The sequence below is a fragment of the Nerophis ophidion genome, linkage group LG07 (assembly GCF_033978795.1).
Source record: "Nerophis ophidion isolate RoL-2023_Sa linkage group LG07, RoL_Noph_v1.0, whole genome shotgun sequence".
In the NCBI taxonomy this organism is placed as follows: Eukaryota; Metazoa; Chordata; class Actinopteri; order Syngnathiformes; family Syngnathidae; genus Nerophis; species Nerophis ophidion.
The window spans coordinates 70,523,359-70,540,492 of record NC_084617.1 but is presented as its reverse complement, the minus strand read 5'-3'; the positions used below and the strand labels follow the sequence as shown (position 1 = coordinate 70,540,492).

General features: G+C 42.5%; 1 protein-coding gene across 3 annotated transcripts in view; it reads right to left on the bottom strand.

Moving 5' to 3' along the window:
* Positions 1–17,134, bottom strand: part of si:dkey-91m11.5 (PH_BCR_vertebrate and RhoGAP_Bcr domain-containing protein) — a 171,888-nt gene that overhangs the window by 36,465 nt on the left and 118,289 nt on the right. For all 3 annotated transcript variants that reach the window (XR_009807589.1, XM_061907021.1, XM_061907022.1), the window contains 5 exons: positions 14,164–14,329; positions 13,965–14,084; positions 3,296–3,371; positions 3,119–3,223; positions 2,970–3,044 (listed from right to left, as the gene is read on the bottom strand). Coding sequence is in view for 2 of the 3 variants with exons in the window: in XM_061907021.1 (XP_061763005.1) it covers positions 2,970–3,044; positions 3,119–3,223; positions 3,296–3,371; positions 13,965–14,084; positions 14,164–14,329 (542 nt within the window). In the remaining variant the exon portion in view is untranslated. The remainder of the gene's footprint in view (positions 1–2,969; positions 3,045–3,118; positions 3,224–3,295; positions 3,372–13,964; positions 14,085–14,163; positions 14,330–17,134) is intronic.

The window sequence follows — 17,134 nt, the reverse complement described above, 5'->3', positions numbered from 1 at the left end:
GTAAATGGTACAGGACGCTGTATGGAGGAAAAGCAGGCGTGGCGACAGGTTGTAGAGGACGCGAAAGGCAGTGCCTTTAAGGCACGCCCCCGGTAATGTTGTCCGGTTGGAAATCGGGAGAAATTCGGGAGAATAGTTGCCCGAATAGATTTTCGGGAGGGGCACTGAAATTTGGGAGTCTCCCGGGAAAATCAGGAGGGTTGGCAAGTATGGGGGTGATGTATACAATGCATGCGCTTCACTTTTTCCACAAGTTTGTACCCAAAAATGAACATATTTCTTTTTTTCCTCTCTGGAGAGATGTGAAAATGGTTGCAAAGAGGAATGGTAAAACTTGCTAGGTGTGCCAAGATTGTGGAACCCACTCAAAAAGACTTGAGACAGTAATTTTTGAGCAAAGGTTACAAATACTTTATACTTAAGAAAAAAAAAAAATTGTGTTTTAATGAATTTGCAAACCTTTAAAGACACTGTTTGTGTGTAGAATTGATTTAATTCTGGATTGTTGTTTCACCCGCACATTATATTACTATTAGAATTAGAGATGTCCGATAATGGCTTTTTTGCTGATATCCGATATTGTCTAACCCCTTAATGACCGATACTGATATATACAGTGGTGGAATTAACACATTATTATGCCTAATTTTGTTGTGATGCCCCGCTGGATGCTTTAAACAATGTAACAAGGTTTTCCAAAATAAATCAACTCAAGTTATGGGGAAAAAAATGCCGCCATGGCACTGCCATATTTATTATGAAAGTCACAAAGTGCATAATTTTTTTATCATGCCTCAAAACAGCAGCTTGGAATTTGGGACATGCTCATGAAGCGGTTGAGGGGGGCGGGTTTGAGGTGGTGGGGCGGGGGTAGCAGGGGGTGTATAATGAAGCTTCACAGAAGAGTTAGTGCTGCAAGGGGTTCTGGGTATTTGTTCTGTTGTAGTTATGTTGTGTTACGGCGCGGATGTTGTCCCGAAATGTGTTTGTCATTCTTGTTTGGTGTGGGTTCACGGTGTGGCGCATATTTGTAACAGTGTTAAAGTTGTTTATACGGCCACTCTCAGTGTGACCTGTATGGCTGTTGACCAAGTATGCGTGGCATTCACTTGTATGTGTGAAAAGCCGTAGATATTATGGGATTGGGCCGGCACGCAAAGGCAGTGCCTTTAAGGTTTATTGGCGCTCTGTGCTTCTCCCTACGTCCTTATATCACTCCGTACAGCGGCGTTTTAACAAGTCATAAATTTACCTTATTGAAACAGATACCGACAATTTCCGATATTACATTTCAAAGCATTTATCAGCCGGTAATATCGGCAACCTGATATTATCGGACATCTCTAGTTTTAATTGCTGAAGCTTTTTAATTTATTTTTGAATGCGCCAGAAAATAACCTGTTTTGTACACTGTTGATGTGTTTCAATACTCAGTACGGCATAAATGTGTTCCTGCAGAGTAATTCTCCAGCAATGGTCATGTGGTGACAAAAAAGATGGTATTTTGAGAGGTAATCCTTTAAGTTGGACATCACTGAAGGCCTAAGTGGGAAACGCACGGCCCGCCACCGCCATTTAAATAAATAGCTTTTGTGTCTACAGTTGTGTCTGAAATGCTTGAGTGATAAAGTGAAATTGAAGGCAGTTTGTGTACACATCACACACTGTTCCTGACTAATCCCACGTGCTCCCCATCACGGCAGCTGTTCTTCCACACAAAACAAACCAGCGCGTAGATCAGGGGTCACCAAACTTTTTGAAACCAAGAGCTACTTCTTGGGTACTGATTAATGCGAAGGGCTACCAGTTTGATACACACTTAAATAAATTGCCAGAAATAGCCAATTTGCTCAATTTACCTTTAATAAATAAATCTATATATATATAAAAAAAATGGGTATTTCTTTCTGTCATTCTATCGTACGTTTTTTTTTTCCTTTTACGGTAGGTTTTTTGTAGAGAATAAATGATGAAAAAAACACTTAATTGAATGGTTTAAAAGAGGAGAAAACAGGAAAAAAAATGAAAATTAAATTTTGAAACATAGTTTATCTTCAATTTCGACTCTTTAAAATTCAAAATTCAACCGAAAAAAAGAAGAGAAAAACTAGCTAATTCGAATATTTTTTAAAAAATTACAAAAAGAATTTATGGAACATCATTAGTAATTTTTCCTGATTAAGATTAATTTTAGAATGTTGATGACATGTTTTAAATAGGTTAAAATCCAATCTGCACTTTGTTAGAATATATAACAAATTGGACCAAGCTATATTTCTAACAAAGACAAATCATTATTTCTTCTAGATTTTCCAAAACAAAAATGTTTTAAGAAATTCAAAAGACTTTGAAATAGGATTTAAATGAGTCTACAGATTTTCTAGATTTGCCAGAATATTTTTATTTTTATTTTAATCATAATAAGTTTGAAGAAATATTTCACAAATATTCTTTGTTGAAAAAAACAGAAGCTAAAATGAAGAATTAAATTACAATTTATTTATTATTATTCACAATAAAAGAAATAAATGTACTTGAACATTGATTTCAATTGTCAGGAAAGAAGAGGAAGGAATTTAAAAGGTAAAAAGGTATACGTGTTTAAAAATCCTAAAATCATTTTTAAGGTTGTATTTTTTCTCTAAAATTGTCTTTCTGAAAGTTATAAGAAGCAAAGTAAAAAAATTTATGAATTTATTTAAACAAGTGAAGACCAAATCTTGGATTTTCAAGTTCTATTTGAGTTTTGTCTCTCTTAGAATTAAAAATGTCGGACAAAGCGAGACCAGCTTGCTGAATAAATTAATTAATAAATTAAATAAAATTTAAAAAAAATAGAGGCATCTCACTGGTAAGTGCTGCTATTTGAGCTATTTTTAGAACAGGCCAGCGGGCGACTCATCACCGCGTTGGTGACCCCTGGCGTAGAGCATTAGTTAACATCACCCCCCCGTCTCTACGACACTTACTTAAGCTCTGCTTGAGTCCACATGCGGAGTGGACAATTACATTCAGGAATCCGTACAACCCCGGAGATTCATCATCTGTGAGGGGGGAAAAAAACGTTGAGTCGGAAATACAAAAAGTATGTTTCAATTAATACATTCGTGAACCTCACCCTCCTTATTCATGCTCACTGGAACAGTGTGGACGGTCTGGAGTTTCACACACGAGTTAGTAAGCATCTGCAGCTCCAGGGATGTGAGTGAGAAGCTTTTGAAACCTAGAAGATTTACATCAATACATATTCAGACACACATTTATGACATCATCACGATAGTATGAGATGACTTGCATTTCTTTTGCTGTTCACGGATGATATCTCTCCATTCAGCCCGTTCGTAGTCAGAGGAGATGAGAAATGTGAAACCCTGGATGACAAGATGGGATTTGAACTGAATTTTAATTGGGTGCTGTATTGCAGTGTTTTTCAACCACAGTAATGTACCGTGAGATACAGTCTGGTGTGCCGTGGGAGATTATCTAATTTCACCTGTTTGGGTTAAAAAATATTCTTCGCAAACCAGTAATAATACTCTGCAAATTATGTGTTTTTGTTGAGTGTCTGTGCTGTCTAGATTTTGGCCGAGTAACCGTGTAATATCAATCAATCAATCAATCAATGTTTATTTATATAGCCCCAAATCACAAATGTCTCAAAGGACTGCACAAATCATTACGACTACAACATCCTCGGAAGAACCCACAAAAGGGCAAGGAAAACTCACACCCAGTGGGCAGGGAGAATTCACATCCAGTGGGACGCCAGTGACAATGCTGACTATGAGAAACCTTGGAGAGGACCTCAGATGTGGGCAACCCCCCCCCCTCTAGGGGACCGAAAGCAATGGATGTCGAGCGGGTCTAACATGATACTGTGAAAGTTCAATCCATAGTGGCTCCAACACAGCCGCGAGAGTCCCGTCCACAGGAAACCATCTCAAGCGGATCAGCAGCGTAGAGATGTCCCCAACCGATACAGGCGAGCGGTCCATCCTGGGTCCCGACGAGCGGTCCATCCTGGGTCTCGACTCTGGACAGCCAGTACTTCATCCATGGTCATCGGACCGGACCCCCTCCACAAGGGAAGGGGGGACATAGGAGAAAGAAAAGAAGCGGCAGATCAACTGGTCTAAAAAGGAGGTCTATTTAAAGGCTAGAGTATACAGATGAGTTTTAAGGTGAGACTTAAATGCTTCTACTGAGGTAGCATCTCGAACTGTTACCGAGAGGGCATTCCAGAGTACTGGAGCCCGAACGGAAAACGCTCTATAGCCCGCAGACTTTTTTTGAGCTCTAGGAATCACTAATAAGCCGGAGTCTTTTGAACGCAGATTTCTTGCCGGGACATACGGTACAATACAATCGGCAAGATAGGCTGGAGCTAGACCGTGTAGTATTTTATACGTAAGTAGTAAAACCTTGAAGTCACATCTTAAGTGCACAGGAAGCCAGTGCAGGTGAGCCAGTACAGGTGTAATGTGATCAAACTTTCTTGTTCTTGTCAAAAGTCTAGCAGCCGCATTTTGTACCAACTGTAATCTTTTAATGCTAGACATGGGGAGACCCGAAAATAATACGTTACAGTAATCGAGACGAGACGTAACAAACGCATGGATAATGATCTCAGCGTCTTTAGTGGACAGAATGGAGCGAATTTTTGCGATATTACGGAGATGAAAGAAGGCCGTTTTAGTAACGCTTTTAATGTGTGACTCAAAGGAGAGAGTTGGGTCGAAGATAATACCCAGATTTTTTACAGAGTCACCTTGTTTTATTATTTGGTTGTCAAATGTTAAAGTTGTATTATTAAATAGAGGTCGGTGTCTAGCAGGACCGATAATACTCTTCCATATCAGTAGGTGGCAGCCGGTGGCTAATTGCAAAAGGTGAGTGCCCCTAAGAAAAGGCATTGAAGCTTAGGGAAGGCTATGCAGAACAAAACTAAAACTGAACTGGCTAAAAGGTAAACAAAAACAGAATGCTGGACAACAGCAAAGACTTACTGTGGAGCAAAGACAATATACATCCGAACATGACATGACAATCAACAATGTCCCCACAAAGAAGGATAAAAACAACTGAAATACTCTTCATTGCAAAACCAAAGTAAATGCGGGAAATATTGCTCAAAAGGAAGCAAATGCCAAAAGAAGACAAAAAAAGCCACCAAAATAGGAGCGCAAGACAAGAACTAAAACACTACACAGGAAAACAGCGAAAAACTCAGAATACGTCGCGGCGTGACGTGACAGGTGGTGACAGTACACCTACTTTGAGACAAGAGCTATAGTGATGCATGCTTAGTTATGCTTTAAAGTCATATCGATTGTATTGTACCATATGTCCCGGCAAGAAATCTGCGTTCAAAAGACTCCGGCTTATTAGTGATTCCCAAAGCCCAAATAAAGTCTGCGGGCTATAGAGCGTTTTCCGTTCGGGCTCCAGTACTCTGGAATGCCCTCCCGGTAACAGTTCGAGATGCTACCTCAGTAGAAGCATTTAAGTCTCACCTTAAAACTCATCTGTATACTCTAGCCTTTAAATAGACCTCCTTTTTAGACCAGTTGATCTGCCGCTTCTTTTCTTTCTCCTATGTCCCCCCCTCCCTTGTGGAGGGGGTCCGGTCCGATGACCATGGATGAAGTACTGGCTGTCCAGAGTCGAGACCCAGGATGGACCGCTCGTCGGGACCCAGGATGGACCGCTCGCCTGTATCGGTTGGGGACATCTCTACGCTGCTGATCCGCCTCCGCTTGGGATGGTTTCCTGTGGACTGGACTCTCGCTGCTGTCTTGGATCCGCTTGAACTGAACTCTCGCGGCTGTGTTGGAGCCACTATGGATTGAACTTTCACAGTATCATGTTAGACCCGCTCGACATCCATTGCTTTCGGTCCCCTAGAGAGGGGGGGGGGGGGGGGGGGGGGGTTGCCCACATCTGAGGTCCTCTCCAAGGTTTCTCATAGTCAGCATTGTCACTGGCGTCTCACTGGATGTGAATTCTCCCTGCCCACTGGGTGTGAGTTTTCCTTGCCCTTTTGTGGGTTCTTCCGAGGATGTTGTAGTCGTAATGATTTGTGCAGTCCTTTGAGACATTTGTGATTTGGGGCTATATAAATAAACATTGATTGATTGATTGATTGATTGATATCAAACAATTGCGACAACGACTTTTTACTGTCTACTGAGTTTCGTTTTTTTAATAATTTCTGTTGGTGGTGTGTCTCCGGATTTTTTTAAACGCAAAAAATGTGCCTCGGCTCAAAAAAGGTTGAAAAACTCTGCTGTAATGACTTGCTCCAAACAGCAGAGGGCAGCATCCACCTTACGAGAGAAATCTTGTGCACAATAAACATTCACAATATTTATGACAAATTTGTGCTTTACTTTAAAGATGTGATTTTTGGTTTTACACCGTATGAACAAAAAATTTGAAAAGGATTTCCACCTTTGCAACCTCATTATTTTATCGCCTAAGTTTTATATTCATAAATGTAAGTTTCTTAATACCCGTCCTATCTTGTGTGCCTTTAAAAAAAGATCTGGAACTTTACATTAAAACGCTCTCTACCTCTAACAACAACAAAGCTGTGAAAACGATGATGCTGTGTTCCAAATTTAAGTTGTTTGATGAATCAGAATAAGCCTACGGCTTTGCATTTTGGTTATTATATATATATATATATATATATATATATTTTTGTATTCTATTTTTATTATTTTGAACTTACAACCCCCTGGCGCTGTTTTGTACTGTTTTCATAATGTTTTAGAATGTTTTATATTGTTGTTTGACTTACTGTTTGTAATTGTTGACATTTATAAATAAACCTTTAAAAAAATAAATTAAAAAAAAACAAGCACTTCCTTACTTTTACTAAGCCAAGGCACATAGAGGCGGCATAGCTCGGTTGGTAGAACGGCCGTGTCAGCAACTTGAGGGTTTCAGGTTCGATTCCCGCTTCCGCCATCCTAGTCACTGCCGTTGTGTCCTTGGGCAAGACACTTTACCCACCTGCTCCCAGTGCCACCCACACTGGTTTAAATGTAACTTAGATATTGGGTTTCACTATGTAAAGCGCTTTGAGTCTCTAGAGAAAAGCGCTATATAAATATAATTCACTTCACTTCACTTTATTTCATTTTAAAAACATATGGTGGGCATCAGGGGCCAATGCATGATATGATCCATCCATCCATCCATTTTCTACCGCTTATTCCCTTGTGGGGTCGCGGGGGGCGCTGGCGCCTATCTCAGCTACAATCGGGCGGAAGGCGGGGTACACCCTGGACAAGTCGCCACCTCATCGCAGGGCCAACACAGACAACATTCACACTCACATTCACACACTAGGGCCAATTTAGTGTTGCCAATCAACCTATCCCCAGGTGCATGTCTTTGGAAGTGGGAGGGGCCTATCCCCAGGTGCGTGTCTTTGGCGGTGGGAGGGGCCTATCCCCAGGTGCATGTCTTTGGAAGTGGGAGGAAGCCGGAGTACCCGGAGGGAACCCACGCATTCACGGGGAGAACATGCAAACTCCACACAGAAAGATCCCGAGCCTGGATTTGAACCCAGGACTGCAGGAGCTTCGTATTGTGAGGCAGACGCACTAACCCCTCTGCCACCGTGAAGCCACGATATGATCCAAAAACCAAAAACATAAATACCATACAACACAAGCAACAGGAATTGTGCTGCAAAGGAAAAAAAAAATATTGCGAATTCCCACACACACCATGAATTTATTAACGTGGACCCCGACTTAAACAAGTTGAAAATCTTATTGGGGTGTTACCATTTAGTGGTCAATTGTACGGAATATGTACTGTACTGTGCAATCTACTAATAAAAGTCTCAATCAATCACAACCCACACATACAACATAAATTAGAGAAATGCTGCAAGGTCACAGAACTAGGAACTAAGTGGTAGCCCCAAACCTGAGCAATATCTGTCTTGGGATGCCCAGAAGAAAGTTGGCGGAATAAAAAGTTTTTTTGTTAAAGGGGAACATTCTCTCTCTCTCTTATATTTATATAGCGCTTTTCTCTAGTGACTCAAAGCGCTTTACATAGTGAAACCCAATATCTAAGTTACATTTAAACCAGTGTGGGTGGCACTGGGAGCAGGTGGGTAAAGTGTCTTGCCCAAGGACACAACGGCAGTGACTAGGATGGCGGAAGCGGGAATCGAACCTGCAACCCTCAAGTTATGGCACGGCCGCTCTACCAACCGAGCTATGCCATGACATACACTATTTGAGCATCATGCCCAAAAAAATAGCTTGTTTTAAAATGTCTCTGACAATCTTGCACTTTCTGTTTTAGAATTTACATGAATGTTTGTGCCACCGCTAATGTCGACCAGCCTTTAGCGACACGCTAGCGAGGTCGTGCTAAAACAGGGGTGTCCAAACTTTTTCCACGGAAAAATTTTAGCATGCGGGGGGGGGGCATTTTGATATTTTTCATTTTCGAATCATAACAAAATATATGTTTTTTGTTTTTTTTAAGCTTAAGGGCTCCCGGGGGACCATAAAGGGTCTCGGTCATTACAATGTTCAAAATAAGTAAAATTATTATTATTATTATTTATTTACATTTAACAGTAAATCTCTATATCAACTTCAAGTTGATATAAAGTAAAAAAAAAAAAAAAGCCTTGTCAAAGACAACTTTGTTTTTGGGGCGGTATAGCTCGGTTGGTAGAGTGGCCGTGCCAGCAACTTGAGGGTCGCAGGTTCGATCCCCGCTTCCGCCATCCTAGTCACTGCCCTTGTGTCCTTGGGCAAGACACTTCACCCACCTGCTCCCAGTGCCACCCACACTGGTTTAAATGTAACTTAGATATTGGGTTTCACTATGTAAAGCGCTTTGAGTCACTAGAGAAAAGCGCTATATAAATATAATTCACTTCAATTCACTTCACTTAATAACTGTTTAATAAATACAGTTTTGCTCAATTGACTTAGTTGTGATTTCTTTCTCTGCATGAAAGTTTAAAATAAGCATATATTAATGCAGTATGAACAAGAATGTTTTGATGTAGACACTTCAAGTGTTCGTTCATTCAAAGCTAAGGCAAAATAAGCTGCATAATAGGAAATCAAATAGTGTATGTCATGGCATAGCTCGGTTGGTAGAGTGGCCGTGCCAGCAACTTGAGGGTTGCAGGTTCGATTCCCGCTTCCGCCATCCTAGTCACTGCCGAAGTTGGCGGAATAAAAAGTTTTTTTGGTTAAAGGGGAACGTTCTCTCTCTCTCTTATATTTATATAGCGCTTTTCTCTAGTGACTCAAAGCGCTTTACATAGTGAAACCCAAAATCTAAGTTACATTTAAACCAGTGTGTGTAGCATTGGGATTATCACCAGACCTATGTAAGCGTCAATATATACCTTGATGGTGCAGAAAAAAGACCATGTATTTTTTTAACCGATTTCCGTACTCTAAATGGGTGGATTTTGGCGAATTAAACGCCTTTCTGTTTATCGCTCTTTTTGCGATGACGTCAGAACGTGACGTCTCCGAGGTAACACAGCCGCCATTTTCATCAGATTTCTTGGGGTCATCTTGGATGAAAAGTTGACATGGAAAGCTCATGTGAAAAATAAGGTATCTAAAAGCTTATTTATTTTGAACAAGGTTAAATATAGTTTTCCATACAACACGATGAGAATGTGTTCCTATGAGGAAGCAGTGCCTGGGGAATCTGTGGTGGACTCTCCTATTTCTGGGGCTGAGGTCGCCGAGGTAGTTAAAAAGCTCCTCGGTGGCAAGGCCCCAGGGGTGGACGAGATCCGCCCGGAGTTCCTTAAGGCTCTGGATGCTGTGGGGCTGTCTTGGTTGACAAGACTTTGCAGCATCGCGTGGACATCGGGGGCGGTACCTCTGGATTGGCAGACCGGGGTGGTGGTTCCTCTCTTTAAGAAGGGGGACCGGAGGGTGTGTTCCAAATATCTTGGGATCACACTCCTCAGCCTTCCCGGTAAGGTTTATTCAGGTGTACTGGAGAGGAGGCTACGCCGGATAGTCGAACCTCGGATTCAGGAGGAACAGTGTGGTTTTCGTCCTGGTCGTGGAGCTGTGGACCAGCTGTGTACTCTCGGCAGGGTTCTTGAGGGTGCATGGGAGTTTGTCCAACCAGTCTACATGTGCTTTGTGGACTTGGAGAAGGCATTCGACCGTGTCCCTCGGGAAGTCCTGTGGGGAGTGCTCAGAGAGTATGGGGTATCGGACTGTCTTATTGTGGCGGTCCGCTCCCTGTACGATCAGTGCCAGAGCTTGGTCCACATTGCCGGCAGTAAGTCGAACACATTTCCAGTGAGGGTTGGACTCCGCCAAGGCTGTCCTTTGTCACCGATTCTGTTCATAACTTTTATGGACATAATTTCTAGGCGCAGTCAAGGCGTTGAGGGGTTCCGGTTTGGTAACCGCAGGATTAGGTCTCTGCTTTTTGCAGATGATGTGGTCCTGATCGCTTCATCTGACCGGGATCTTCAGCTCTCGCTGGATCAGTTCGCAGCCGAGTGTGAAGCGACCGGAATGAGAATCAGCACCTCCAAGTCCGAGTCCATGGTTCTTGCCCGGAAAAGGGTGGAATGCCATCTCCGGGTTGGGGAGGAGACCCTGCCCCAAGTGGAGGAGTTCAAGTACCTAGGAGTCTTGTTCACGAGTGAGGGAAGAGTGGATCGTGAGATCGACAGGCGGATCGGTGCTGCGTCTTCAGTAATGCGGACGTTGTATCGATCCGTAGTGGTGAAGAAGGAGCTGAGCCGGAAGGCAAAGCTCTCAATTTACCGGTCGATCTACGTTCCCATCCTCACCTATGGTCGTGAGCTTTGGGTCATGACCGAAAGGATAAGATCACGGGTACAAGCGGCCGAAATGAGTTTCCTCCGCCGGGTGGCGGGTCTCTCCCTTAGAGATAGGGTGAGAAGCTCTGTCATCCGGGAGGAACTCAAAGTAAAGCCGCTGCTCCTCCACATGGAGAGGAGCCAGATGAGGTGGTTCGGGCATCTGGTCAGGATGCCACCCGAACGCCTCCCTAGGGAGGTGTTTAGGGCACGTCCAGCTGATAGGAGGCCACGGGGAAGACCCAGGACACGTTGGGAAGACTGTGTCTCCCGGCTGGCCTGGGAACGCCTCGGGATCCCCCGGGAAAAGCTGGACGAAGTGGCTGGAGAGAGGGAAGTCTGGGCTTCCCTGCTTAAGCTGCTGCCCCCGTGACCCGACCTCGGATAAGCGGAAGATGATGGATGGATGGATGGATGGATGGACATATCATAGCAACATAATGCCTTTATTTCTTTCACAGAAAAGAGCAATACGAATCACTTTTAAAGTAGGATATAGAGACCACACAAATCCACTCTTCATTAGGTCAGGATTACTAAAACTAAAAGACATTGTAGAATTGAATACACTATTAATGATGTTAAAAGCGAGAAATAAAGTTCTTCCGAAGGACATACAAAAGTTATTTGTGGTCACATCTGAAGATGAGAACCACAGAAGGCCGTATGACTTTAAACATCCAAGAGCGCCAACAAATTTGAAACAAATGTGCTTGTCTGTTGTTGGTGTGAAAGCATGGAATTCTCTAAACAAAGACTTAAAAAGCTGCTAGAATATCTTTGTATTTAAAAAGAGTTATAAAAAGAGAAAACGGAAATTATATCAAACTGAGTTTTGATTTAGATTGGACGTGTCATTGTGAAAGTGCTTAAAGGAAAATGGAAAAGTATGTTGGAGTTTGGGTGTTGGTGGAGGGAACAGTTATAAAGTCATCTAAAATACTGTAATTTGTGTTTAAAAAAAGGGGGCAGATAAATATAAGAATATAATTTTTCCATCTGCTCCTTTCTGATCATGGAAATGTATAAGAAAAAAACAAAACAAAAACAATGAAAGTGTCAATTGTAAGTGGTTTGTAAATATGCATTTTCATGAAAAGAATAAAAATAAATGATGAAAATGATGATGATTTTCAACACATTGCAAACATTGGGTCTCAGCTCTGTTATTTTCCGTTTTTTCGACTATTTTTTTGGAACCTTGGAGACATCATGCCTCGCTGGTGTGTTGTCGGAGGGTGTAACAACGCTAACAGGGAGGGATTCAAGTTGCACCACTGGCAAGAAATCTGCCGCCAGACCCCCATTGAATGTGCCAAAGTGTCGCCACATTTGACCGGCGATGCTAAGACAGACATGGCACAGAGATGTATGGATAACCTGCAGATGCATTTGCAACGATAAAGTCAACGAAATCACAAAGGTGAGTTTTGTTGATGTTGACTTATGTGCTAATCAGACATATTTGGTCGCGGCGTGACTGCCAGCTAATCAATGCTAACATGCCACGCCAATCGACGCTATCATGCTATTTACCGGCGGTGCTAAACCAGACATGGCACAGAGATGTATGGATAACCTGCAGATGCATTTGCAACGATAAAGTCAACGAAATCACAAAGGTGAGTTTTGTTGATGTTGACTTATGTGCTAATCAGACATATTTGGTCGCGGCGTGACTGCCAGCTAATCAATGCTAACATGCCACGCCAATCGACGCTATCATGCTATTTACCGGCGGTGCTAAACCAGACATGGCACAGAGATGTATGGATAACCTGCAGATGCATTTGCAACTATAAAGTCAACGAAATCACAAGGGTGAGTTTTGTTGATGTTGACTGCCAGCTAATCGATTCTAACATGCTACGCTAATCGATGCTAACATGCTATTTACCGGCGGTGCTAAAGCAGACATGGCACAGAGATGTATGGATAACCTGCAGATGCATTTGCAACTATATTACGTTTCCTTCCACCCACATTTAATGCGAAAAAAACACTTACCAATCGAAAGATTTAAGTTGCTCCAGTGTCACGAGATGAGATAGTCCTGATCGTTTGGTCCGCACATTTTACCGGCGATGCTAACGCAGCTATTCGGCCATGCTACGGCTATGAATAGCGTCAATAGCTATTCGCTCAATAGCTTCAGTTTCTTCTTCAATACTTTCATACTCCAACCATCCGTTTCAATACATGCGTAATCTGTTGAATCGCTTAAGCCGCTGAAATCCGAGTCTGAATCCGAGCTAATGTCGCTATATCTTGCTGTGGTATTCGCCATTGTTTGTTTACATTGGTAGCACTGTGTGACGTCACAGGGAAATGGACAGTCGCATCGTAAATAGCGAAAATCAAGCACTTTAAAGCTTTTTTTTTAGGAATATTCCGGGACAGGTAAAATTTTGAAAAAAACTTCAAAAAATACAACAAGCCACTGGGAACTGATTTTTATTGTTTTTAACCCTTTTGAAATTGTGATAATGTTCGCCTTTAAATTCATGTAAAACACACACCGTAAAAATCGGTATATCTATAACAGGGGTCGGCAACCCGCGGCTCTTTGATCACTCTGGTGTAACTCAGCTGTAAACTTGCCGATTTTACCAGGAGATTTCTGATCTTAGTGCCTTCCCTTAAATAGTCTGAGGTTTGCATACTGCGATTTTCACTCGGACAGCGACATTGAGGGAGGGGCGTGATGGCAATCCCCGTAACATCTTCAAATACATGTAGTTGTACCCGCTGTTACATAACTCTATGTGCGTGATGCCGGCCGGTCACGTATTGCGTGAAACCTCTAATACAATCCTCATGTGATTGCAAGGCATACTTGTTCAACAGCCATGCAGGTTACACTGAGGGTTGTGATATAAACAACTTTAACACTCTTACTAATATGCGCCACACTGTGAACCCACACCAAACAAGAATGACGAACACATTTCGGGAAAAATTCCCGCACTAAAACACAACATAAACACACAAAAAAATTACCCAGAATCCCATGCAACCCTACATTATAAACACACTAGAATTATACAAAACAAGAAAACTTGATTATAAAAATACTGTAATAGTCTGGGTATTTGTGGTAGCTCACCTTCCCATTTCTGTGAGCCACTCTGAAAGCCATGTTGGGCGACATTAGAAGAAGCAGAGACTCCTGCTCTGATAACTTCTTCCTCAGTCGCTCCACCACTTTGGGTCCTTTGGTGGTTCTCTAAAGAACAAACAGGAGCCAGGTTAATGCTTTTGTCATGCTACCCTTTTCTAGAATTCTGCCCTAGCACATCCTTTACCTTCTCTCTTTGAATCTCGTTCTTGATCTGGGATATTTTGATCTTGATGGCATCAATCTCCTCGTCCTGGACCAGAGGGATGGGGGTCGACTCGCAGTCCTCGATGGTCTGGAAGGTCAGGTCAACCAGCGGAATGTACCACTTGCAGTCATACTGTTGTCCTTTGCTGTTTGAGGACAAGATGTCTATACTATAGTTTTTTCAAAGTTGTTCACTACAGGTACTTTTTGCAGCATAGACCCGAGAGAAGGGTTTGACTTTGCCTGGGAGATTCTCAATCTCTGAGGGCCCAATTATCCCATGTGCTTAAGTGAAAAAAAGCTTCAAAATTACGTGGATTCTGGCTTATTGAAACCCACTACTACCGACCACACAGTCTGATAGTTTATATATCAATGATGAAATATTAACATTGCAACACATGCCAATACGGCCTTTTTAGTTTACTAAATTGCAATTTTAAATTTCGCACTTAAGTATCATGCTAAAACGTCGCGGTATGATGACATGTTGTTCCAGCACCGTTCCCAGCTATGTCGTCTTGTTTTCATCGCATAATTCCAAAGTATTCTGGACATCTGTGTTGCTGAATCTTTTGCAATTTGTTCAATGAATAATGGAGAAGTCAAAGAAGAAAGCTGTAGGTGGGAAGCGGTGTTTTGCGGCCGCCTTTAGCAACACAAACACAGCCGGTGTTTCATTGTTTTCATTCCCGAAAGATGAAAGTCAAGCTTTACTATGAAACAGAGACGTCAAGCGAACACGGTTGGATTGGACCACACACACAAAGTACAGTGTATTATGCAGCGATCATTTCGAAAGATCGTGTTTCAAATAGGGTCCCTTGCGAAGGGCAGAGATGGGCATCGCCACCACCCGTCGACTGGTGCTGAAGAACAGTACGGGGCCGACCTTCAAGTTGTAAAGGTACGACCATATAAACTCAGTAAAACACTAGCAACACTATAGGCAGATAAAGGGATTTTCCAGAATTATCCTAGTAAATGTGTCTAATAACATCTGAATCGCTCCCTCTGCAATCACCTTTTTTTTCTTTTTCAAGTCCTTCACTCTAAATTTCCTCATCCACGAATCTTTCATCCTCGCTCAAATTAATGGGGAAATCGTCGCTTTCTCGGTCCGAATCGCTCTCGCTGCTGGTGGCCATGATTGTAAACAATGTTCAGATGTGAGGAGCTCCACAACCCGTGACGTCACGCACATATCGTCTGCTACTTCCGGTACAGGCAAGGCTTTTTTTATCAGCACCAAAAGTTGCAAACATTATCGTCGATGTTCTCTACTAAATCCTTTCAGCAAAAATATGGCAATATCCCAAAATGATCAAGTATGACACATAGAATGGACCTGCTATCCCCGTTTAAATAAGAACATCTCATTTCAGTAGGCCTTTAATTCGCATTCGCCTTTTTTCTTTTCTTTTTCTGGTCCTTCACTCGAAATTTCCTCATACACGAATCTTTCATCCTCGCTCAAATTAATGGGAAAATCGTCGCTTTCTCGGTCCGAATCGCTCTCGCTGCTGGTGGCCATGATTGTAAACAATGTTCGGATGTGAGGAGCTCCACAACCCGTGACGTCACGCGCACATCGTCTGCTACTTCCGGTACAGGCTAGGCCTTTTTATTAGCGACCAAAAGTTGCAAACTTTATCGTCGATGTTCTCTACTAAATCCTTTCAGCAAAAATATGGCAAGATCGCGAAATGATCAAGTATGACACACAGAATGGACCTGCTATCCCCGTTTAAATAAGAACATCTCATTTCAGTAGGCCTTTAATTCGCATTCGCCTTTTTTCTTTTCTTTTTCTAGTCCTTCACTCTAAATTTCCTCATCCACGAATCTTTCATCCTCGCTCAAATTAATGGGGAAATCGTCGCTTTCTCGGTCCGAATCGCTCTTGCTGCTGGTGGCCATGATTGTAAACAATGTTCAGATGTGAGGAGCTCCACAACCCGTGACGTCACGCGCACATCGTCTGCTACTTCCGGTACAGGCAAGGCTTTTTTATTAGCGATCAAAAGTTGCAAACATTATCGTCGATGTTCTCTACTAAATCCTTTCAGCAAAAATATGGCAAGATCACGAAATGATCAAGTATGACACATAGAATGGACCTGCTATCCCCGTTTAAATAAGAAAATCTCCTTTCAGTAGGCCTTTAAGTCTGTCACAATGCGCTTTTATCCAAGATGCGCACTCTGGGTGGAGCAACAATTCCCTGTCACATCCCGATATTCTTGCATTGACTTAAAATTTTGCTCCTACACGCCTCTGAGGCTACAAAAATCCAGCGCCCCAAGAAGTAAAACCATATTGGACTTGAAGTTTGGATGCAACGTACGCCACAATTATAAAACAGACTCTCAGAAAGCACTCTCGTCTTTTCTGATCGCTTCAATTGAGACATCTGGAATTGAAATGAGGATAAAAGAACCATAATGCCACTCTGACTTAACTATCAAAAACCGTAATACACATTATTGTCTCATCTGCTCGAGTGAAAGAGAAGAAGAGTGCAGGAAAGTGAAGGTAAGCAAGCGTATCAGCCATGTTTGGACATCCTGGAATTAACGGATGTTCAATGCCTACAAGGATTGTGGCTTGATCGTCAGGCCTTCATTGAACTATGCGACTATTTACTGTAATAGGGAATACATAAATAATTTTAAAGTCTTTTAGTTACATACAGCTGGAAGAAGACGCTGTTGTGCATGCATACACACACTGCATTACCAATGTGTGTAATACAGGGGTCACCAACGCGGTGCCCTTACCACCAGGTAAGGACCAGATGGGTCACCCCCTGGCCTGTTCTAAAAATAGCTCAAATAGCAGCTGTAAAGAGGCGGAGCCGACGGTCCGACAGAGAGGTGGGGAGGAGGCGGGGATGGCGAGCGAGCGGCGAGGCCGGGCTTGCCGGGAGCGACGCCACAAACAAGATCAGG